Source organism: Crocuta crocuta, unplaced genomic scaffold (assembly GCF_008692635.1).
Source record: "Crocuta crocuta isolate KB4526 unplaced genomic scaffold, BGI_CrCroc_1.0 scaffold115, whole genome shotgun sequence".
Classification (NCBI taxonomy): domain Eukaryota; kingdom Metazoa; phylum Chordata; class Mammalia; order Carnivora; family Hyaenidae; genus Crocuta; species Crocuta crocuta.
The window spans coordinates 6484715-6508154 of NW_027530575.1; the positions used below are offsets into that span (position 1 = coordinate 6484715).

General features: G+C 39.4%; 1 protein-coding gene and 1 long non-coding RNA gene across 2 annotated transcripts; one reads left to right on the forward strand and one right to left on the reverse strand.

Annotated features, from left to right (window-relative positions):
* Nucleotides 1-2848: 2848 nt before the first annotated feature.
* On the forward strand, nucleotides 2849-22868 carry KLF5 (KLF transcription factor 5). Its single transcript, XM_077767991.1, has 4 exons — nucleotides 2849-2991; nucleotides 9501-10374; nucleotides 11383-11442; nucleotides 22432-22868. Exons 2-4 carry the CDS (start codon nucleotides 9513-9515, stop codon nucleotides 22605-22607), a joined length of 1098 nt encoding a protein of 365 aa, XP_077624117.1. The 5' UTR covers nucleotides 2849-2991; nucleotides 9501-9512; the 3' UTR covers nucleotides 22608-22868.
* On the reverse strand, nucleotides 7690-22516 carry LOC144234672 (uncharacterized). The gene is made up of 3 exons (XR_013336038.1): nucleotides 22328-22516; nucleotides 11568-11682; nucleotides 7690-7890 (listed from the first exon to the last, which is right to left on the reverse strand). It is a non-coding gene; the product is annotated as an uncharacterized LOC144234672 (long non-coding RNA).
* Nucleotides 22869-23440: the final 572 nt, after the last annotated feature.

A 23440-nucleotide genomic window follows, 5' to 3' on the forward strand; every position in this document is an offset into this window, starting at 1 on the left:
GAGGCAGAGAAAGAGAAGGACGCAGAGGATTCTAAGTGGGCTCTCTGCCACCAGAGCAGAGCTCTGATCAATGCAGGGCTCGAACTCTTGAACTGTGATATCATGACCTGAGCTGAAGTCTGAAGTCAGAAGCTTAACCAACTGAGCCACCCAGGTGCCCTGAGGGTAATTCTTATTGGAGCATATGGAGTGATGTTAGGAGAGAGGTGGGAGTTTAGCTGGGCTTGTAATATATGGGTTTTTGGTCAAAGAAAGACATTACAGTTGGAGGGAACAAGAGGGATATTTGGGAAATGACAAGTAATCCCTATGGTTAGAGCCTGAGGTTCCTGGGAGAAGAGACAGGTTAGCAGAGTGGGATTCCAGGTTGGAAAGATAAGCCCTAGTCCAGCACAACCACGCTGAAGAGTTCTGATTCCATTCCACTGACTGCGGGAAGCAATGAAACATTACCTTTCAGATGACGCTGAGGGCAAGGACTTCTTCATCTTTATAGTTCCAAGGCATATACTAGTGCTCAGCACACAGAGTGCGTTCAGTAAGTGCAGGCACCAAAGTGCAGGATGATTTGGAATAGGGACTGGTGTGTGTGTGTGTGTGTGTGTGTGTGTGTGTTTTACATGTGGATTGAGATAGTGATCAGGAGGTGGGGAGATGAAGTGGATCTTTATTCAGAAATCAGATATCTATTGAGGCACCTGGGTGGCTCAGTCAGTTGAGTGTCCGACTTCGGCTCAGGTCATGAACTCACAGTTCGTGGGTTCGAGCCCCGCGTCGGGCTCTGTGCTGACTGCCAGCTCAGAGCCTGGGCCGGTTTCAGATTCTGTATCTCCCTCTCTCTCTGACCCTCCCTGCTCACTCTGTGTGTCTCTCTCTCAGAAATAAATAAAACATTAAAAAATTTAAAAAAAAAGAAATCAGATATCTATTGAATAGTTTAAAGAAAATGTTTTAAATATCACCTTCCTAAAAGACCATGAACTCCACCCTCTCCCCAACATTAATTTTTGAATTCCTAGTAAGCAAGTTTGGGAATTACTTTTGAACAACTTTGGGTGCCAGGAAGGAAGAACAAGGAAAAAGGTAGTATAAATATCTCACTAGTTCATCACAACTATTTCATCCTATATCTTCTCAATGAATATTTTAGAATTTACAAAAACCAAACAGCACAAACAGCTCTTTAAAGATACATACAAACTGGAGTGCCTGGGTGGCCCATTCTGTTAAGTAACCAACTTTGGCTCAGGTTATGATCTTAAGGTTCTTGGGTTCAAGCCCTGAGTCAGGCTCTGTGCTGACAGCTCAGAGCCTGGAGCCAACTTCAGATTCTGCACCTCTCTCTCTCTCTCTCTCTGCCCCTCCCTGCCTCATGCTCTGTCTCTCTTTTTCTCAAAAATAAACATTAAAAAATTATTTTTAAAGATGCGTATAAACTATCTAGCTTTAAGAGTTTATGCATTTTGTCAAAACACTGTAAATAAACTGGTCCGTGTAATAGAGGAAAACAAAGCAAGAAAATAAAATGAGGTACACAAAATAGCTTGAGGTAAAAATCTTGTAGAAATCTTGCTCATCACTTAGGAAATCAAGCATATTTATATTTATATCTCAAACATTCCTCAGGTTGTCCCTTTCCAACTTCAACCTTTGTAATGTCTCTTCAGCTTGTTTATTCTACAGTGAGTCTTGAAAATCCAATAGCTTGGTTTATAAAGTTTACATATTTTCACAGCACAGTGTGGTGGCAAGTTGTGGCTTTACTTGTTGCTTCCAAATCGAAAATCATTTCTTTTAAGATTTTTTAAAATTTTTAAGTAATCTCTACACCCAAAGTAGGGCTTGAACTTAGATGGAAAGATGGATTTTCCTCAGATGGAAAGTCATTTGATCACTATGTACAGTCCGAATGAACACTTAATTGTGTAAAGGTGATATTTATTTATGTTTTTATTAAAAACATTTATTCCAATTAAAAATGGAACACCTGGATATTGCAGAAAATTGAGAAAATATTAAAAAACAATGAAAAACTACCATTTGGCCATCCAAAGGTAGCCACCAAAACACATACATTTTGTATTTCTTTTCGTTTTTATGAGTGTGTGTTTATAAAACCTCTTTATATTTTTACTTGATATATCCTGGGTATTTTTCCATGCGACTCAATATTTTTTAATAATGTGATTTCTGATGGCAGAGCGACAGCCATTGCATGGGCATATTATTGAACTATTCTATTGTTGGTCACTTGGGATATTTACAATTTTATTTGTTTATATATATAATATGTAATATAAAATTTCCTCGAGGGGGAATTATGTATCATTTTAAAGATTATTTCCATTTTTAAAAATACTCTTATTTCTTTATTTAAGTAATCTCTGTGTCCAATATGGGGCTTGAACTCAAGACCCCCAGATCAAGGGTCACACACTCTACCGACTGACCCAGCCAGGAGCCCCAAGGTTGTTTCCATTTTTAGCCATCTTCATACTCATTGTCCAATTGTCCTCCTCGAAAGTTACATGAGTTTACATGACCATCACCAATGGGTAGAAGTTAAGGCAAGAGGAGCCAGCATGGGTCTTAGCACTACACATTTCATTTACAAATTAACCTCCAAAAGGGTATTCCTTCCTGACCCCACCGTGCAGTTCATTTGAGCATTCACTGTGCACGGCCCCACCCTCTAGGGCCATTACTGGTTTCGGCATCACCTGAATAGCAATTGGCTCAAAACATCACTCATTGTGATGCTGGTGATGTGGCCTCCTTAGTGTTCTAAAAGATTGTTTGGTATAACCGCCTCAGATCAGGGTTTTTCTCTAACCTTTGCTATCACATTTGAAGTCAGAATTCAAATACTGTACAGTTTAAGTTACAGAATACCTGGCCTGTAACTTGGCTCAAGGCATTTATATTTATGTCATTTTTGTCTGCTTATTATACTAACAAGGTGGAAAAAGCTATCCCAGTCCTTCCCACAAGGTAAAATTCTGGGTTTTTTTGTGTTTTTTTTGGTCTATTACTAGAGTTTTAAAAATAGGTTAGATAAATAACAGTACATTTAGGATTAAGTACACACTGAGAGTTTTATGAGATCGTTCATGAAGAGTATATTTAACTCCAAACTTAATATAAAATTTCATTTCTTGAGAAACGTGGTGGGAGATAGTACAAAACTAGAGTATTAACTTTTTTTCTTAAACAGCATGTTAATTTATACAAACATAAGGTATATTAATTCTATTTAAATTACATCGTTTTTCAACAAAAGGGATGAAAAAGGCATCTTTTCTTGTGTCTGTTAACCTTTGAGTCAAAATGGTTTGAATTTTGACTCATCTCAGTGGAAGCTATTTGCTGTGTCCTTTTCTCAATGACTTTTTATTTAATTTGAAGCGTGGCTTAAAACAGTTGCCATTAATGAAAAAAATTAAAAGATTAAAAACATGAAATGTTTCACAGACAATAATTCTGTTTTTTATGTGTCTATTGATGCAAATTCTACCACTAGGTAGGCTATCAATATCACAAAAGTCATTTTAAATTGAATAATTTACCCTAGAGAAGATTGTACTTCCTTATAAAAAAGTATTTTTTACTCATTCTCGTGCTTTTCCTGTAGTCCAATATCATTTGGTAATTTGATTCTGAATTTATGGAAATGGAATATTCCATGAATATTTTCCAAACTGAATAAAATGTCTAAAACTGTCTTCATTTCAAGCTCTCCCTGACATTTTGGCCAAACAACTGAATACAGATACTTCTTTTGCCGTGTCTTCCTATGAATGTTGCCCGAGTGATAGCTTCGTATTTCTCTCATCTCATCATTCAGAAGCTATTTATCCATGTTTTTCCACTGCCTCCTTTAAGTCTTCTCCCTGTCCCCCCCCATCACTGAATGCCTGTTCAGCCCCCACACATTCAGGCGTATTTATTCCCGTAAAGATAGTGACACTTATGGTTTATTCTAAGACTAAATCTGTGTTGCCCAGTGACTAAGGACTTAAGCATGCACACTGCTTCTACGTTTACCCTCCTACCTAACTTGACTACTCAACTTTATTTGTTGCCCTCAGAATTTTCTGTTTTGGCACAGTTCAGTTAACATACCACGGCCAGGCCACTAATTGATTTCTGAAACCTGACATTTGTTTTTTGTTTTCTCCTATCTTCCCTAATGGTACAGCACTACTAAGCAGGAAGGAATGCAAAGAACTAGAAAGTTCAAAGTAATTGAGGATCTGTCCATTCACCCTGTCTGGCATCATGCCAATGTAGAACCTGGAACATTTGAAAAATATTCATCAAGGTTTAACCCTTTTTGCTAAGGTCGATGACTTAGGTTTGTAGCGGTAGTGTTTGTGTTAACAGCAAGGCAGCTTGGTTGAACATGTTCTTTATAGGTTCAGAATCGCATGGCAAATGTCTGAGAAAGGGATTACTTTCCAATTTCTGGGCTATTGTACAGGGCTAAGCTAGTTATTTTCTGTGAGACTGCAGAGCCGGGCATTTCAGAGAAACCATTACTTAAAAGTGGCAGCCCTATTTTATGAATCCTTATGTCAGAAATGAAATTTAAATAAATGCTGCTATATTTGACCAAGAAAAGATTGTATTCCACTTTTCTGCCATAAGTGTGTTGAGAGCATATAGCTAGGTTTGTGTCTTTATTCATTATGAAAAGTGGAAGTGTGAAAAAAAATTAACAGGATTATACAAATATTTTGTTAAAAGCCTATCAAATAGCTGGGTTTTGTTTTGCTCTTGAGAAAGCGTTTGTAAATGAAAGCATGCTAAAAAAATGGTGGGAAATATCGAAACATTTCCAGTAAAAATAACTGGATTTTGTTTCGGTGAAAACTTAGTTTGAGATAACAGGCCACTGATGCTCTGATAAAAAAGACAAAAGAAAATGTTTAGATAGGCTTAGAGGCAAATTAAAATATAAATTGCTACCAAAAAGTATTGAACCTACATCAAAAAGAGTATAAAAGAGTTCTATTAAGACGTTATCATATTCTGTTTTGATCATGTTATCAGCATTATAACACCCTTCAATTTTCAATTTTTAAAAAAATGATATTAAATTCCATACCAATTCTGTACTCTTGTCTAAGTTATTTGATTACATATTTGTTCAATATTAGAGAAAATCAGGACAGCTTTTAAAAGGTAAAGGTGTATACTATAGGACTATCTGCTTAGAAAAAGCTTGCAAAAACACTTATTAAATACTACTTTGGTAACATGAAAGTAGTCGTCAACCATTCTCTGGAAGAAGTGGTCACAGCTATAAAAATGAATCATTTATTAGCAAGAAGGAAATGAAAAGGAGGAAAAAATATTTTACAGCATAATTTTGTTTTCTAATAATAAATTCCTCTAATATTTCATGTGTACATATATTTCTTTAATCTACACATAGAAATGAGATACATATTTTAATAGGTCCACTCTTTGAAGTGAATATTTTTCCAAGAACTCGTTTTTGGTTGTTTTTTTTTTTAAGCTGTTATCTTGTGAAGTGTGAGTAGGTGATTGTGTATGTAAAATTGTCTCATGGTATAGTGTGCTGTCAACATATATACATATGTAGTAAAATACCAGGCATTTTTATTGCAGTTTATTGTTTCAGCTTCTCCATAAAGCCAGATAAAATCATACACAAGAACATTAAGGATTAGGAGAGTGTTTTCCTTAGGTGATTGTTGGCAAAACTTCACCTCCCCATCATAATATAGTTAATGGATGGTAATGTGTTTGACTATTACTTTCCTACAAAATTGGATTCCCAGTTTTCAGAGTTGCTGCGCGTCTGATGTTTGTGGCTTCTTTGGTCATCTTTTCGTAGGAAAAGGTGCCACAGTGTTAGGTAAATGTGCTACGTTTCTGTTTTGTAAATATTAAACTCCATTTTTTTTTAAACATGAAGTGCTAGCAAAAACAAGTCAAAGATGTAATCACTATTTAAATACATTTGAACTAGCCAGTCGTTAGTGCTTAAATTAGATTCCATGCTTCGGCTAGAATATTTACAAAACTGTAAGTATTAAAAACTTCAGAATCCCTGTGGCCTATCCCCCTCCCCTCCATACACAGATGCAAGGTAAAATGTGTGTGCAAACTTCTTCTAACCGTTTAAGTACTGTAGGGAAAAACAAGCTTGTATGCAAGGGCTTAAAGAAAAATACTTGCCATTAAACCTTTTATTTAGGACATTCCGGATTTGCTTTGCTAAATGGACATATTCACTGCTAAAGACACACAGAGACAAGAGCTGTTTTTAATGTTTATCAAACCGCCCCTAGTTCTCCGCCTAAGAAAAATACATTTTGTATATTTAAAAATACACACTCCTGAAATAAGTGTCTAATAACCTTGGCGCCCCAACCTAGCTGCCTTCTGGGTTTCAGCTTTTGAGTTTCAGGTCCTTGCACAACACCTAAGACGTGCAAAACTCTTTTTCTCCCTAATCCTGGCAGAGTACAGTCCGAGGAGATCTCCCTCCACGTCTCCACCCTAATTCCCTCTCTTCCTAGATTCTACCCGCTTCTCTCCTTTCCTCCGCCCCCGGCTCAGTCAGCCCAATCTGTCAGAGAAGTTGTGTACAAACTGCGCGGCCGCCCTGCGCGCGAAAGCTCGTGGCCCGAGAGGGCGGGTCAGCCTGGCAAAGGCGGGGCCCTGGGCGAGCTTCCCTTTTCTCATAGGCTGGCCATTCCGGCCCGGCCGGCCTCGGGGCCTCGGGATTCGCCGCAACGCTGCCAGTCAGGTTGGAGGGCCCCGCCCACTCGGAGTTGGGTAAAATAGAGGCGGGCGTCAAGTGTCAGTAGTCGCGGGGCAGGTACGCGCGCTCGCTGCTCGCTCGCGGAGACCGGCGGTGGCGGGAGTGGGCTCGGGCGAGTGAGAGAGCGCGGTGGGGCGGGGCGGGAGAAAGTGGCCGCCTGGAGGACGTTGGCGTTGACGCGTGGCGGAGCGGAAGAGTTTTGCTTTTCGTGCGCGCCTTCGAAAACCGCGCCTGCTGTTGGCTGAGGGGGTCAGCCCGGAGCCTCCCCTTCTCCGCCCGCGGCCCCGCGCCGAGCTCGCCGGCCCGAGTCAGCGTGGGCGAGTTAGGAAGCGCGCCCGACCCGCGTCCCGCGCCCGGAGTCGCTCCCTGAGTGCCAATGGCCACGCGGGTGCTGACCATNGACAGGGGCCGCTCCAGGCTGGGGCGTGCGTCGGGGCGCTCCGGGAGCCGTGAGCTGGGTGGGCAGCCCCTCCCCGCCCTGCCCTCCTGGCCTGAGCACCCTCAATCCGCTGGGACAAAGTGGGGGGACTGGAAAGGGGGGGTTCCAGATGAATCTGCCCAGGCGGGCCCGTCCGGGGAAAGGTTAGAGGGAAGTGGGTGCTCACACATGCACCTCAGTGTTTCTTAGTTTGGGGGACGAGACCTCACACCTGACGTCCAGCTTTACTTAAATCCCGCCCTTCACCTTAAAGTCCCCCTCCCGCCTCAGTACCCTGCCCTTGGAGGTTCCCCCGCGTCGTCTCGGGTTTAGTGTTAACGCAAATCGGGGTGCCGGAGAGAGGCGCCTCGGGGTGCTAGTTTCGTGTCTCTTGGCTCAGCCTGCTTTAGACGCGTTCTCGCGGCCGCCTTTGGGAACGGAGAGTTAGAAAAGCTCAGGTTGTATTGGAGCGCTTTATTTTTCCTTAAAAAGAAAGACCAAAAAAGACCGGGGGTGTTGTTTTCTTCATGTGCGCGTAAATTTCCTCCCGGAGCCGCGTTGAAAGCTGGCAGTTGGCTTTTACACTTGCCCGGCAGCCGAATTAGAGCAACCGCCTGTTTCTTTCGCCCACGCAGGGAGTCATATAGCCCAGAAAAAACTTCCCGGGACTTTTAGCCTGTCCCAAGGAAAAAAAAAAAAATTGGAAACATACCCACATGCAAACAGCTGGAAGAGCTAAAATCAGAAACCACTAACCACCACGGGAGCGAAGTGCACGAAAGGGTTTAGTTCGGTTTATTTCGAGACGCCTCATTTAATAGCCCCTCGGTATATTGCGTATTTGCTGCCCAGCTCCTGCTCCGGGTGGTCGGCGAGCGTCGTCGTGCTGTGAAAGGGGGGGTGGCATTTGTCAGGGATGTGAGTCACACGACTAGAGCGTTAATTTTTATTTTTAAATCGTGTGTATCTGGGAAACCCAGTCTGCATCCGCACTGAATGATACCAAGCCCGATATGAAAAGCTCTTGAAAAAAAGTAGTAGGAAAAAAATTTTTATATATATATATATATACACACATACATGTATATATTTATGTATGTATTATTTGCCAGTTTGGTTAATAGTTCAATTTGATGAGCCATTTAATTGGGGTGGGGGTTTTTTTCCTCTTAAAATGTACTTTTCAGTGTTAAAAAATTAAAATAAAAATGAAGTTTGTTAAACTAGAATAGAAGATAGCTGTAAAAAGGCAGGGGGAAACAATCTGGATTTTGTCCTTAAAAAAGTCACCACTTGGAAGTGGTTTGGTAATTTCAGGCTTGTCTCTTTCCTGCCTAAGAGACAGGGAGAGGATGAGGGATGATTGAGCTTTTTACAGAGTAGGGGGGAATGTAGCATTGGCCCACTGAGGAGGACGTGATAAATGTTTTGCTGATGACTGTGCTAGTGATACAGAGCCTCTCCCCACCCACGGGCGCCTTAGCACCACTCTACCAAGGGAGTGATTTTCCCCTAGGTAATTAAAGATCTGTTTTAGATAGGGATATGAATAGGAACATTTCATTATCATATTAACCAATTACAGAATCTGCTGATTAAAATCAACGTTTAGATCAAATGTTGAAAGTGAAGTTGTTTTGTTCTTTCTCGGTGGATACTGTGTTTTGCTCAAGACTTTGTATTTAAGTTTCCAGTGACCTATAAATGAGAAAAGGCACTGAAATAGCCAAGGAATATGTTTTATATTAGATATTTTAACAATATCTATCCAAACAAAACAAAACAGAACTTTGCAATATTATTTTTAAGGTTGGTTTGCTTAGGTTTTGTTTAAACATACCTACATTAATATAAATATGGCATGAACAGCACTGTGAGGTGGTTTGGCAATATTACAGGACCATACTTAGGTTGCAAACTCAACTATTGGGGCAGGAAACCCTACTTGTATGTGAGTTATAAAAAAGTATACTTTATTACTGATTAGAAAGGAACATGTTTTCTCTTTGCTTTTTTTTTTCTCCTTGATTTGCCTCTTTCACTTTTTGTCCCGGGCCGCTTGTGGGAGCGATTTTTACCAAATACATGTTAAAGAGAATTTCAAGAGGCTTTCGGTAAACCAGTTCTTACACAATTGACAAATAAATCTGATATGTTTATAAGCAACGCCCGGGAGTTTGCCCTAGTACTTCTCACAGGGATTGTTGGGAGAATTTTTAGTAAGGTTGTTGTTACTCAGATGATGAGTCGGGTGGATTATGCATGTTTGTCTCTCTTCTTTTTTAGACACGATGTGAAATGGAGAAGTATCTGACACCTCAGCTTCCTCCAGTTTCTATAATTCCAGAGCATAAAAAGTATAGACGAGACAGTGCCTCAGTCGTAGACCAGTTCTTCACTGACAGTGAAGGGTTACCTTACAGTATCAACATGAACGTCTTCCTCCCCGACATCACTCACCTGAGAACTGGCCTCTACAAATCCCAGAGACCGTGCGTAACACACATCAAGACAGAACCTGTTACCATTTTCAGCCACCAGAGTGAGACGACCGCCCCTCCTCCGGCCCCGACCCAGGCCCTCCCTGAGTTCACCAGTATATTCAGCTCCCACCAGACCGCAGCTCCAGAGGTGAACAACATTTTCATCAAACAAGAACTTCCTACACCAGATCTTCATCTTTCTGTCCCTCCCCAGCAGGGCCACTTGTACCAGCTACTGAACACACCGGATCTAGATATGCCCAGTTCTACAAACCAGACAGCAGTAATGGACACTCTTAATGTTTCTATGTCAGCCGCCATGGCCGGCCTTAACACACACACCTCTGCTGTTCCGCAGACTGCGATGAAACAGTTCCAGGGCATGCCCCCTTGCACATACACAATGCCAAGTCAGTTTCTTCCACAGCAGGCCACTTACTTTCCCCCGTCACCACCAAGCTCAGAGCCTGGAAGTCCAGATAGACAAGCAGAGATGCTCCAGAATTTGACCCCACCTCCATCCTATGCTGCTACAATTGCTTCTAAACTGGCAATTCACAATCCAAATTTACCCACCACCCTGCCAGTTAACTCGCAAAGCATCCAGCCTGTCAGATACAACAGAAGGAGTAACCCTGATTTGGAGAAACGACGCATCCACTACTGCGATTACCCTGGTATGTGATTATTTTTTGCCTGGTTGAAGCGTCAGTAGGTGTGCATGTGTGCACCTTTAACCTCAGGTTTTAAATTTACATACGAAAGTAGTCCTTGACATTGAAAATATCACCTACTTTGTTCTTTTCATATCTCAGCCTCCATACGATACCCTGGGATGTAACTGTCTATTGCTCATTTTATGTATTAAAATGGCTAGAATATTCTGGGGGAAAAAAAGTTAGTTGGACTTCTTTATTTTTAATATTAAGTAAAAATTTGAATTTTGAATTATGCTAGAGTTCCTTTAACACCTGAGTTGGAGTTTTATTTCTAGATTAAGGGCCCTGAAAAGAGATTAAGTTCGGAAAATAAAGTGTGGAAATGAAGTGGGGATTGAATGAGCTGCTCTTATGATGGCCGATTACAGGACTATCTTACAGAACAGATTTAAGGATAGTTCTGTTAACATTGGAGTGTATGCTCATTCTTGAGAGAGATGTGGCCCAAAATATAAACTGATGGTCGTAATGACTTTATCTACAAGTTGCTGGCATAAGCTAGTTTATGATTAATACAGGGTATAATTTATTGACCATGGTACATGACACAGCATGATATACTAAATGAAAAAAGAAGAAATGTAGTAGTATAGAAAATTGCAGTCATCTTGGATAATGGTTTAACATCATCAGCTCTAGAGCCCTTAAAAGTTTTTAAATCGCTGAAGTATATGTTACTAGTAAAAAGCGCCTACTGTAATAGAAACACAGATTTCCCATTTGTAGCTCAGTTGATGATCTGCTCTTTCTGTTACAGTGGTACATAAAGTAAATCACTTTATTACCTTTAATAAGGTAACAGGGGAGCACTCTTTAAAACTTCTATTAAAACTGACGCTTCAAATATCTCCTCTAGCATGAGAGATTTCTTCTTTAAAGCCAGATTTTAAACACTGAATCATCAAATGTAAAGATGTCAAAAGGATCTCCAAAATGACAAGCTGTTCTTCCTCTCCTTTATTTCAGGCTGCACAAAAGTTTATACAAAGTCTTCTCATTTAAAAGCTCACCTGAGGACTCATACTGGTATGTAATTTTCTTGTTAATTCTGTGAGTTGTGTAAATAGTGTAAGTGGTATTCATCCTTTTAAAAGCCAACACGTGTTTGATCTCTTCTTTCTTCTGTCAACTTTTATTTTTTAATGGCCTACCTTTTCAGCACTGGCTTGGCTCAGAATTCAGTTCCACGAAGAAAAGTCTGGTTCCAGGAAGGCTGATGTTCCCTTACCAAGGCCTTGCCCTGTCACCTCACGTAGAATTAATTACCTAAAAATGTAAACAATAATGTTTACTAATGGATTTTGAAACTTTAATGGCATTGCTATTCCTGTCTTGAAGGAGAAAAAATGTAACTCATTTTCTTTCCTCCGTAACAAATCAGTTGGGTTCCATAAGCTATATCAAATGCTAAAAACTTTTCCATTTAGCATGTAAAGCGTAACTGCTTAATACATTGTCTTTAATTTCACCTTTAACCTGAAATCTCTGTTGAGCAGGTTTTCTGTGGTGGATGAAAAAAAGGTAGGGCTGAAATTGCAGAGTATTAAAATCAGGCAAAGAGGGGGTCATGGTTTAAAAGTTATTCTAAACTCTGTGCCACCCCATATTTGAGGTATTTGAGACTATTCTAGCTTCTAGTTCATCCTTGTTTAGAATGTGCTTTTAAGCTTAGTCACTTTAATTTTATAAATGTTTGGTCAGATCTATACAATCACTTTTAAGTGCTTTTAATTTTAAAACTGTATTTTAGAACCCATTTTAGGACCAAAGTACATGGCATGCTTAGAAAGCTTCCAAATACTCCAAATATTTTCAGATACATAGGTGATTAACTATTTGTGGTTTTCTGAAAAGGCCAGCCCTAAAGGAAAGAACTTATACAAAATGATTGTTGTTTTTTCCTGTGTCTCCGTAAATTCAGCCTTACCTAAAGTTCAAAGAATAAGTTTGCTAATAAAAGCAATGACCTAGCAAAATGTTTTATTCCATCATTGCTATGGAAACCAAAGTATTCAACAGTTCCTTTGAATGGGTTGTTGGATTAGTGTGAGGACTTGAATCTCCCCAGGCTAGATGTTACTATGGAAATTGAGTTTTGATAAATGAAGTAGTTATCTCTAACTGCTGCATTAAAAAGTAAAAGCCTTTGAACAAAGGTCAGTGCTGAGATACCGCACTGGAAGAATATGGCTGCAGACATTTTGTATGCATGCAAGGAAGTATTACTTGATATCTCAGTGATAAACAGTACTTATTAAAATCTAAATAGTGTTGGCAACAATGGTAGATTCCAGGACTTTCTGAGAAATTGCTTTTAAAGAAAAGACATCTCATGGTATTTATCAATGAAGTGAATGGGTTGTTTTGGCCTGAGGTTTTTAGATATAGGCAAGGTGATTGTATAAAAGGAAAAGACCCTACGTAAGCAGCTCAGAGTAGAAATTATATTTATAGTTCAACAAACAACCATCAAGCTTATAATAAACTCATTCTAAGGTTTTCAAAATGCAAATGATGGCCAAGCAAACATTCCATATAGAAATACTAAAATAGGCATTTATAGAATAAATATTATATTAGGGAAGGAAACATTGAAAATGGGTTTTTACCTGAATTTTGATTCATGGGAAATGGAAATAAATTTTAAACATTTGAACTACTGTTTTTTTCTTCTTGAAAGTCCTTGAAATGGGAGATAGGAAGGAGGGAACATGTTTTTCATGAGGTTAAAGTCTCCTAATAAAAGGAGTGCAATTGCATATCATGGTGTAATCAACTGCTTATTGCCGGGATGTAGTCAGAGCGTATCTGAACGGCCTTACAACCCTTGTCAGGGTTTAGTGCTTGGAATGCTTATAGCTGGGATTCTGGAACTTGACCTGCTGGCAAAGAAATTTAATAGCAGGCTGTCTTAACAATGCCTGTACTAATAAAATCAAACTAAAAAGAGGATCCGGGCCTAGTTAGGGTCCCATGCATCAACTTTTTCACCTGATCATAAATGCATGGCCATCGACATCTAATGAATGAGACCATGTAATCCAGTTTAATAAAGTTTTGTTTGATAGTCTCTCAAATGCCTTGGGGAGGGTTTGTAGCCAACCTGTTCATCTGGCTAAACCCGTTCTTGGGTAATCATAGAGCATTGAGGTTGTTTTCTCCTCATTTCTAGTTTCTAGACAATGTCTTTTAAAATTACCTGTGCTCTCTCATTGCATCCTCTCTGCCTTGCCTGTTGTTTTTTAGTGAATGTATCTGAAGCCAGAAAATTCTTGTTTTTTTTCCCTTTTCCTTTTAAGGCCCAGGTATTTCTAAATAACTTCTTTTATATAATACCTTTCTGGGTTATTTTGTTGTTGTTACGCGCCCCTTACTACACCCCCCACCTCCTGACCCCGCCCTGGACAATTTGTTAGATTTTTCAAATAATCTATATGGGATAGATCTTGTATTTGATACAAAAATTACTTTTTAAATGATTGCCATTTTGCAGGCAGAATGTGAAAAGCACCCTAGCATTTCTTTGGAATATAATTGTAATTGCTTTAAAATGTCAAGTTGCCTTATGTTGTAAAAATGATTTAAGCAATTAAAACAAACTACATCTGAGTTCTATTTACTTAACTTATTCTGGATTTTTAGACCCTAAATGCTTCTTAACTTGACTTGCAAATTGAACATAAAGAAATGGTCTTTCAAAAACAAGAACTTTAAAAAAAAATTAGGATGAAAGTGGAAGATACCAGCAGAGACCATAGCATTCAAGTTTTTCTGAGTTCACACACTTTGAGTTCTGTATATATAAAGAACATACAAGTAATACAGGGGTCCATCTTTGCATGGTTACATAGTACCTGAAATGTACTTTGCCTGCAACCTAGGAAATAGTTCTACTTCACTTGAAAACATGTTACATACACATGTGATAACATACTTGCAGGTCTAGAGAGGTCCCCCTCATGGGGTTTGTGTTATTTGTAATGTATGTATATACATGCCGCGCCTCTGGTTAGAAATAATTATAGCTGCTTTTAGGCAACAGTGTCAAGTACTATATTGGACTTTTAAAAGCATTTAAGTGAGCATCGTACTGAAATTTGTTATGCCTTTTGAGGTACACAAGGGGCTATGCCCACTGCCATCATTTAAAAGTTGCTCCTCAGCATCTTATAAGGAAAAGATTCACATATCACTTTGCCCTTACAAATCAACATGATTGTTTAACTGATTCACGAATCAGAATAATCTGTAACCAGCAGGATAGTTGTTTCTGCTCATACAGTTTGCTATCTTTAATTTCATAATGGAGATTTAAAGTAATTCTGAGCACAGGCTTGGAGCCAAAAAAGGCAAAATGTAATAGGAAAAAAAAAAACTAAGGCTATATATACAAAGAAAAATTTGCAAGAAATTGAAAATTTTTCATGTCACCGCTACTGGTTTCTTGGTGTGCCTATGAATATTGCTTTTACATCGAGTTTGGAAATTTCTTTGAAAATGGTGTTTATGGTTTAGCAAAAAGTGCTATTCTCCAAAGAAGAAGTTCTGAGAAATTGTGAACTCAATACAGATGTTTGAAATCCTGGTGGTTTTAGTCACATGTGTGGATATGTACTTGACCCTAAAGAATATGCTGAAGTGGTTGGGAAATTAAGGTATGGTAACATTTTTTAGATCATGTATCAGTCTCAGCTATCTGGAACAGGACAGAAAATGAGCAGTTGTACAGAGAAAGTCTTTGAGCAGCACACACGTTTGGCTCAGGTATCCCTTAGACTGAAACTGTACGCACAGGCCATGGCGTGGGCACTAACTCGCAGAACGGCCTGCCAGGCGTTGACAAGAAAAAGACAATTGGAAACACCCCCACAGAGGAACATGGGAACCTACAATAACATAGGAACACAAAACGGTCTCAGTGAAGCATTATCCTGCTAGTGGGCTCAGTTTGGATGCCATTTTTTTTTTTTAATTAAGAGAATTCCATAGTTAAGTTTTGGAAAGATCTTTAGCCCAAGCCTCATATTAAGGGGGTAAATTCCCAGGTTGTGTCCTACCTGCTTATGCAGAACACATTATTTCCTAATGACATTTATATTAAGATGTTACTGTATATACTGTAAAACGTATAATCTCTGCCCGAGATGATTTTAGTTTCAGTTTAGGTTCTAAAATCCTGATGTATAATTATCTATCTAGGTCTTTATTCTACACTTGTTATCCATTTAACATGTTAGGTATAGATTTGCATCTAAAAATATTGACAATGTTGACAATAAAGAGATTTTCATTCGTGGTACTTTGCCACTAAAAAAAACATTGAAAATGTTCCAAGCATGAGTTACTCCTTTTTTTGTGGAATTGTGGAAGGGAGTAAAAGGCTTTAAATACATACATATATAAACAATTTCACTTCCTTAGAAAATTATTTAGAGCTAAAATCAGCTTCAAGACTCTCTCCCTCTCCCTGTAGATAGCTAGCTAGATCTGATAGAGGGCCTTAATCCACATCATCCAGTTTGGATCTAGATATCAGTACATTGGTATATAACCTGGTAACCTGTGTTTGGTAGAGGTGGAAAAGTGCAGGATGAGATTATTTAGTGTCGAATGGATTATTTTAGTCTATTTGAAAAATATGCAGGAAAAAGTATCACATTTAGCTTGTTGTGTCAGATGTTACTAGTTAAAATTCCTAAATTATTTTTATTTGCAGCTTTGAGATTTGTTTTCTATATTGATGATTTCAAGCTTATGTAAGAAAAGTAGTGGCTTAAGAGGCTTGCTAGTTTAGACCCCTGAAAAGGTATTTGAGTGTGAAAGCTTAGAAACAATTTCTTTTTAATGACTCACTCACTGGGAAGATTAAACTCTGCTTTTAGGACTTGTACTTTCATCTAAAAAACATTTACATAGGAAATTGATTAAGCATTGTTTTGAGATGATAAAGCTTATCGAAGGTTAAGAAGTATAATTTGATTAAGCAAACGCTTTGACTGATCTTGTGTAGAATCCAAAGAGAATCTTTTCTTCGCTTTTGTTCTTATAAACTAGTGGGAGAAGATAATTCATAAGCAGATTAAATAGAATTGCTGAAGCTGTGATAGAAATAATCAGCTGTGAAGGTAGAGAGAATAAATTTTTAAAGTAATAATTTAATCATCCAAGATTTTTACACTGGTAGATATTTTTAGTTCTATAGAATGTAGTAGCTGTTTACTTGATGACCTACATTTTTTTCTGGTGGAAGAAACAAAGTATTGTCCTACTTTAGTAAAAGTATCACTGTACCAGCATTCCTATTCTGTCAGCTTGTATTATTTATATTCAAGGATCTTTAACTCTTGATTAGGGGGGGTTACTGTTTTAGAAGTATATCTTACATAACTTTCATTAAAAAATGTCTAGGCAGAAGAAACTTTCTTTTTGACTCCTGTATAAATATAAAGCTTTAAGAGTTGGGAGAATTCTTAAAGTAACCACAGAGCAAATTAGAAAAGAATAGTACTCACTTGGTGCTAGAAAAATGAAAATACGGAAGCTTTCTATTTTGGTTGAAAAAGAAAAGGAAGGTAAAATCTTTCACAGAGTTTTAAAAAATTCACTTGGGGTTCTTATTACAAGAAAGTGAATCTGAGTGTTGTCTTTGTGTCAAACTCACCTGGTATTTCACTAACACTATTAATGAGTGAGGATTTTTCCGTGGTTTCTGTCAGGAACCCTTAGGAGAAGTGGCAGAAACTTCCGGAGCCTAGCGATTGACTCAGTGAGGAGACAGATTGCAGATATGTCCCCACCCGTCCCCCTTTGGGTTTGGCAGGTCACTGTTCTGTGGCCCCCAGCAGTCCCTTTGCTGTGTTTTGATGAGCAAAGTAGGAGCTTCAGAACTCTTTAGGTTTTCATCAAATCTAGTCCGATTCTGTAAGAGAAAACTTGTTTACATAGTTCATCCTTGTACACTTACAAGACGGATAGTAAATGGACTCCGTGCTAAGCGGATTCCGAACATGTCCTACCTACAAGCGTGGTTCTCACCTGAGCATACATTTAGTGAGATTATTCTCAGTGGCCCCAGGCAGAACAGGACCAGGAAAAGCCCTGCTGCAAGGCGGGGAAAGTGACGGCCTGGGAGACTCACACCAGATCCTCTCCTGTCTCTTAGGCCTTCCCTCCTTTTTATGAATGGAAATATCAGAGTTGGGCCAAATAGGATTGTTTCGAAGATGCCTTAGGAGAAGTGTGGCATTGCAGCTGCAATAGAAGGTGGTCTCTGCCCTAGAGGAACTTCCAAAGCTAGTTTAGGAGGCAAACCACAGCTGTTTGAACTCTTACACTGATACATGTACAAGTGCAAACCAGTCATTCAGAACAAATGTTAAGTGGTGATGGGGATACAGAGAAGTGGAGTGATCTCTCCTAGACTGCTCAGAGGTTTTCTGGAAGGGTTAAGATGAATCAGATTTTAAAGAAAGGGATAAATGTATGAACTGACCACAAATTGACTGGCAGGGAGAAAAAAGGGAATTTCTTAATTTTAGCCTATCCTTTTAATTAATCAGTTTCTAAAAGTGTACATTATTGACAGGGTTACTATATCTAGTAAACATCAGATGCATTTTGCAAATACAAATAATACTAATCTTTGAAGTGAACTGTTTACCCTTCTGTTCCAAGTGTAGGAGATGTGCTACAATGAGCTTCATAAAAGGATTTTTAAATGGAAAATTACTGGCATAGATATATAAAAATATGAATTAATGAGCCCAAATCATCCTACCTTTTTTAGATCTTTAATATTTCCCCCTGAATTTAATATTGTGATTGTTCCCTCTTTTAACTTTTATTAGAATATAGATAGACTGTTTCAGAGTAAATTCCTTAAGTGTCTAAAAATATCAAATTGCATAAAAACATTTTCCTTCTGAAACTGGAGCTGATTTGAGCTTTAAGGACTTAAATTCTAAGAATTAAGATTAGGTACGAACTATTGAAATGATTTATTCCACTTTGCATTGTTCAGTTTCTCAGAATGGGAAATGGATTTTAAGTTCTCTGGGGTCAGAGACTAAGTTGGTTCTATTTCTGGTTTTTGTTTTGTTTTTTAAACAGGAGAAATCAAAAGATTAAGTCCTAATCGTTGTGTTTTTCAAGTCATTTAGTACAGGTTACACTCTCCTTTACTAAACATTGATTTTAATCCTGACGGGTTTTTGTCTCTATCCGATATAGTTGATTGAAAATTTTTAGTTATCAGGAGGGAGACCAGATGTGCAAATTTGCTGTAATAAACTTTTTAAAAAGTTACCTAAAGTAGCCGTTCTGAGAAATATTTCCATCTGTGAAATTTTTCTTTTGTTAGAAGAGTCTGTGTGGAACATTCTAGGGAAAGGCCTTGGTATGAATCTATTGAATATGTTCAGCAGAGCAGAGAAACCTCCCATTCTGTTGTGGTAGGTTCAAAAGTCCTATTTTATCTGTTTATCAGAGGGAAAAAATAAGATGATTTTTTTAATCCATCGCTGAAGATTTCAAATATACTGTAAACATGTTCTGCTAACCCCTTGAAGTTCATTTAGCCTGGGGTCCAGGGAAACCATCATTAGGTGATGTTTGGGGATTGTCGGAACAGTTTGAGGGCCCCACTGGTCCTGAAAGGTGGGCCTCCACTGAGGGCTGGCTCAGGCAGAGTGTGCCCCATGCCTCCCCGTCTGCAGCTTAAGGCCTGTTCTGAGTCCATTAAGCTAGTTCTTAACTGACCTCCTCAAGTGGCTCTAGAATCTTTAAATTTGAGCAAGATGTATTCCGTAAATTGTTCATATAGAGTGTATTGTTGTTTGCTAATAGAGGATTTAAGTAGGGCAGTGAGGACAAGTGGTAGGCCCAGATTCTTTATCTGGAGCACGTTGTGGGACTTCTCACCTCATGGAGTTATTGTGAGGATTGAGTGAAATAATGCCTGGAGTTTGCACTCAGGGGATGTTTTTGCCTGCTCCCTACTTTTACTGGCACTGCTTTCGCTTAACATTTTTATGAAAGATCTTAATTGGGTTCATCAGTACAGATAGAAGTATGCATGTTTAACTTGAACAATTTTTAAGAAGTTTAGGGATTCCTAGCAAAGCACTCCTAGGTAGTTTTAAAATAGAATGAGAAGATACTGTTTTTGAGATAAAGTTTAAGCTTGTTTTCCATTCTGCTCAAACTTGTCACTTTTTTCTTTTTGCCTTTGGAAAGTTTCACATTAGCAGCATGACAACTTAAAAATACAGTTGATGTTGAAAGAGCTTAACTAAATATTTTAAATTGGTGGTATTGGAAAGAGATTCTGTAAAAATCCAATTAAACTTTTGAAAGCTCTATCCTGTTGAAATAACTTAAAGGAAGTCAGTTTGGTTTCCCAGAAGTACTGTGCATAGTGTTTCTGGCTGAGGAAGAAAGGCCCGAATCTACTATTTGGCTAGAAATTGGGTACCAGCTTCCTCTATGATGTTTGACTTGAGCAGTGTTGACATTTGAACAAATCCCATAGAAACTGCCCCAAGTGGGGAATAGTTGTCCTTGCTTTTATAGTAAAGACTTGGCCCCATAACTAATGTCCCAGACACTGGCAGTATTCTTGGCTGAATAATCTATAGATGTGCATACATCGAGAGAGCAAAGCCCCAAATGTTTTGGGAACTTTAATGGCTACCGTTTTTCAACCAATCAGTAAAGTAAACTTTAAAAAATATTGGTGCAGTTTATTGCTTCATAGCCAATAAAAATAGTGAACAAAAAGAGTCTAGTGTCCCTTGTTTCTTAAATAAACTCTGAAAATTCACTTCTCTTGCTATTTAATTATTAAATGCAAAAGACTAGAATGATTTCTTTTAAAATTAGGGCACTTTAGGAATTTTTTTCCTTGCCTCAGACATCAGAAATAACTTTCTCTTTCCATTAAATGACAGTGAAGTATTTAACCAACATGTTTGTTTTTGTGATTTATTTTTCACGAGGAACAAAAACAAACGCTTGTGCAAAAAGTTATTTTTTTCTGTTTGATTTACATCTACAAGAGTGGTAGCTAGATTTACTCCTAGTATTAAAACATTTTTGTTTTATACAGGATATGTGAATATAAATTGAGAGAAGAGTGGTTTATGATGTTGCCTAAAAGGTTTGTGTCAGATTAAGCTCTTAGAGTTAATAATGAGAAAAAACTTTAGGAATTGAGACTTGTATGTTTTAAATGGATATAAACAAAAATGGGAATTCAACTAAGTAAAGTATTTGTGTCTTGGTTCAGAGGAGAGGAGAGAGGAATGGATGTTTGGGGATGTATACCATGGGACTTGAGAGAAAAATCTGTGAAATAGGTACAAATTTCAAAGGACTATTTTGGCCCTTTCGTCTTCATCCTTAGGATTTGAATCAGAGTAGTTATCAGGACAGCAAAAATATATATTAACCACAAGCTGTAGAAATCTCAGTTGATGTGGACAATGTCTTTTAAAATTTGGACTCAGTTGAGTAATCTTACAGCTTCCTGAATGTGATACTGCTAAATCGAGACAGAAAGGTTCTTGGGCTTCATTGTGGTGCTGAGTGTTCACAGTGACGGAGGTTCTTCCCTTTCACCAGAAAAACATGTTTTAAGGAATTGAGTTTTGGCTGTTCAGAGTTTTAGAAGGTATCCATATAAAACTGAGCAGTAAGCCAATAGTAGTACTTTCATAAGCAAATTTATCTCACAAACTCTGATCTGAAACTAGCACATTCCTAGAAAATTCCACAAAATAAAGCATAAATACAGGAACTTACTAGTTAATGCTTAACGAAACATTCTTAGGTTTGGGGATGTATTCAGGAGAATACATGATCTCAGTTGAATAAAGTTGATTAATTCTTAAAGTGGGAGTTAAGACTGCATTATCAATATTAAGTGGATTTGAAAGATTAACAACAAGCAAACTTCAGACAACATTAAGAATATTAACAAATTGCCATGGGATTGTGGCCTATGTATCAGTTCACTAAAATAAAGAGCGCTGTGAAAGAATAGGTAGATTGAACGATTAGAGACTTTTAAAATATGTATCATGCATGTAAGCTCCATGAGGCCAGGCATTTTTGTTTTGTTGGCCGTTATATCCCAAACACTCAGGACAGTGCCTGGCATGTAACAGATACATGCATGTTGCAGCAAACGTTAGAATTACCACAGTGGTTTCATGATCCTTCATCAAAGGGAAGTTAGAAGGATCAGACTTTCTGATCTCTTTGAAGAATTTATTAAATAATCAAATGGCATAAAGCTTCAACACCATTCAATTTCAGCATTATTTTTCTAGCTTTGTTTTGCTTTAATCTGACAAAAACAGGAAGGCGTGAATGTGTGTGTGCTAGAGTGAATTTCCAAGAGTGAGTGCCCATTAACAGCCCGTTTTGGAGGCCCCGTTTTCAAAAGGAGCTAACTAGTTTATGTGAAGTTCCTTCAGGGCTAATTTAGAAACATTCAGGACCTGGTTTGAAGTAGAAGATCACGGTTGTTATAGTACAGTACATTCAGGTCGTTGTTGGTGATTTGAGGAGCTTTGGAATTGATTGATTCCTCCCTCGGCCCATCTTACAGCCATTAGTCCTGTACAAATTTAATTTGGGTTTGTTGGTGTAGAAATTGTATTCCCACTGCAATGACGCAGCCCCTCCCCCGAGCCCATCTTGTCATTTCGTGGATTTACATATGCGGGCACAGTACAGACAAAGGAGCGCCCACCCGTCTTGCACATGCAGTCGCCGTTTCCCCATTCCTCCGAGGTGCTGCAGATACTTCCTTCTTTGTGCAGTTAGATTGCGTACTACCTGTGGAACAGTGACCCTTCCCTCGCTTCTTTGAGGAAATCTAGGCCATAATGGCATTCATGAACTTTACCTCTGGTGGACCATGATTTTTAAGAGCAGTTCCTTCTCGGGCAGTGTCTGCGATGTTTGTCTTGCAAGCGGGCCACCTCACCACCTCTTGGTCCCCTGTCACAGGTGAGAAGCCGTACAAGTGCACCTGGGAGGGCTGCGACTGGAGGTTCGCGCGCTCGGACGAGCTGACCCGCCACTACCGGAAGCACACTGGACAGCGCCCCTTCCGGTGCCAGCTCTGCCCGCGCGCTTTTTCGCGCTCCGATCACCTGGCCTTGCACATGAAACGTCATCTTTGAGCCCTGCCCCGACACTTGGACCTTCCTGGGGATTGGGGATGGAGCAAGAGTGGACCCCCTCAGGGTGGTTTTCCCTCGGATGGACCCTCTCCCAGATTCGCGGCCCCACAGATCCACTCAAATTGGATCAAGGACTGGCCCATAGACAGCCTCCAACCAAAGCTCCCACACGTCGTCAGCCACAGGGAGCCACACAGAGACATCCAATGGTCACACAGACACAACCAGACAAACCTCCAAATAAATGGACTCAGTTGGACACTGAGTTGGACACTCACTTCACTCTGACACTTTGGACAAAGAGACAGACCCTCAGAGAGCTGGACCCTTAGACCAGTTTACAAGAGGCCCTGGGCAGTGGGAGTTGGGGGTCGTGGGGTGAGGCTTCCCAGAGACCCTGGTCCGAGCAGGGACTACTGAAGTACATAGTGGTTGGATCGGCTGTGAATGGTTATGGGTCCTGTACCAATGCCCCTCCCAGATAAAGGTTCAGCGTTGGCCTGACTTTGTGGGGTTTCGGCGCTGGGAGATGGGAGGAAGCTGTATCCTGAGGGGTGACATCGGGGGCCGTACACACCTTCACACCCTCATCTCCTAAACTTCAGCAACCCCTCGTGGCACTGTAGGCTTTGCCGCCCCTCCCCACCACACCCCAAGATCAAGCTACATCGCCCTCGTCTCCTCCCTTGGGCCCCAGGTATATTCACTGGGACCGTCTCCCTCTGTTTAAGAGCCCTCAGCCCAGCCCGAGTCTCAGCACCCTTCACCCTGACATGATCAAAAGTAATTCTTTGACTAGCTCAGGGGACCCCGGGAAAATATGTGGAATGAAA

Excerpts from the sequence above, each read along its gene's own strand:
- KLF5 (XM_077767991.1), top strand. The coding sequence starts at position 9,513 with ATGGAGAAGTATCTGACACCTCAGCTTCCTCCAGTTTCTATAATTCCA. Across the intron at positions 10,375-11,382 it reads CCACTACTGCGATTACCCTG|GCTGCACAAAAGTTTATACA; the intron begins GTATGTGATTAT and ends CCTTTATTTCAG. Across the intron at positions 11,443-22,431 it reads TCACCTGAGGACTCATACTG|GTGAGAAGCCGTACAAGTGC; the intron begins GTATGTAATTTT and ends CCCCTGTCACAG.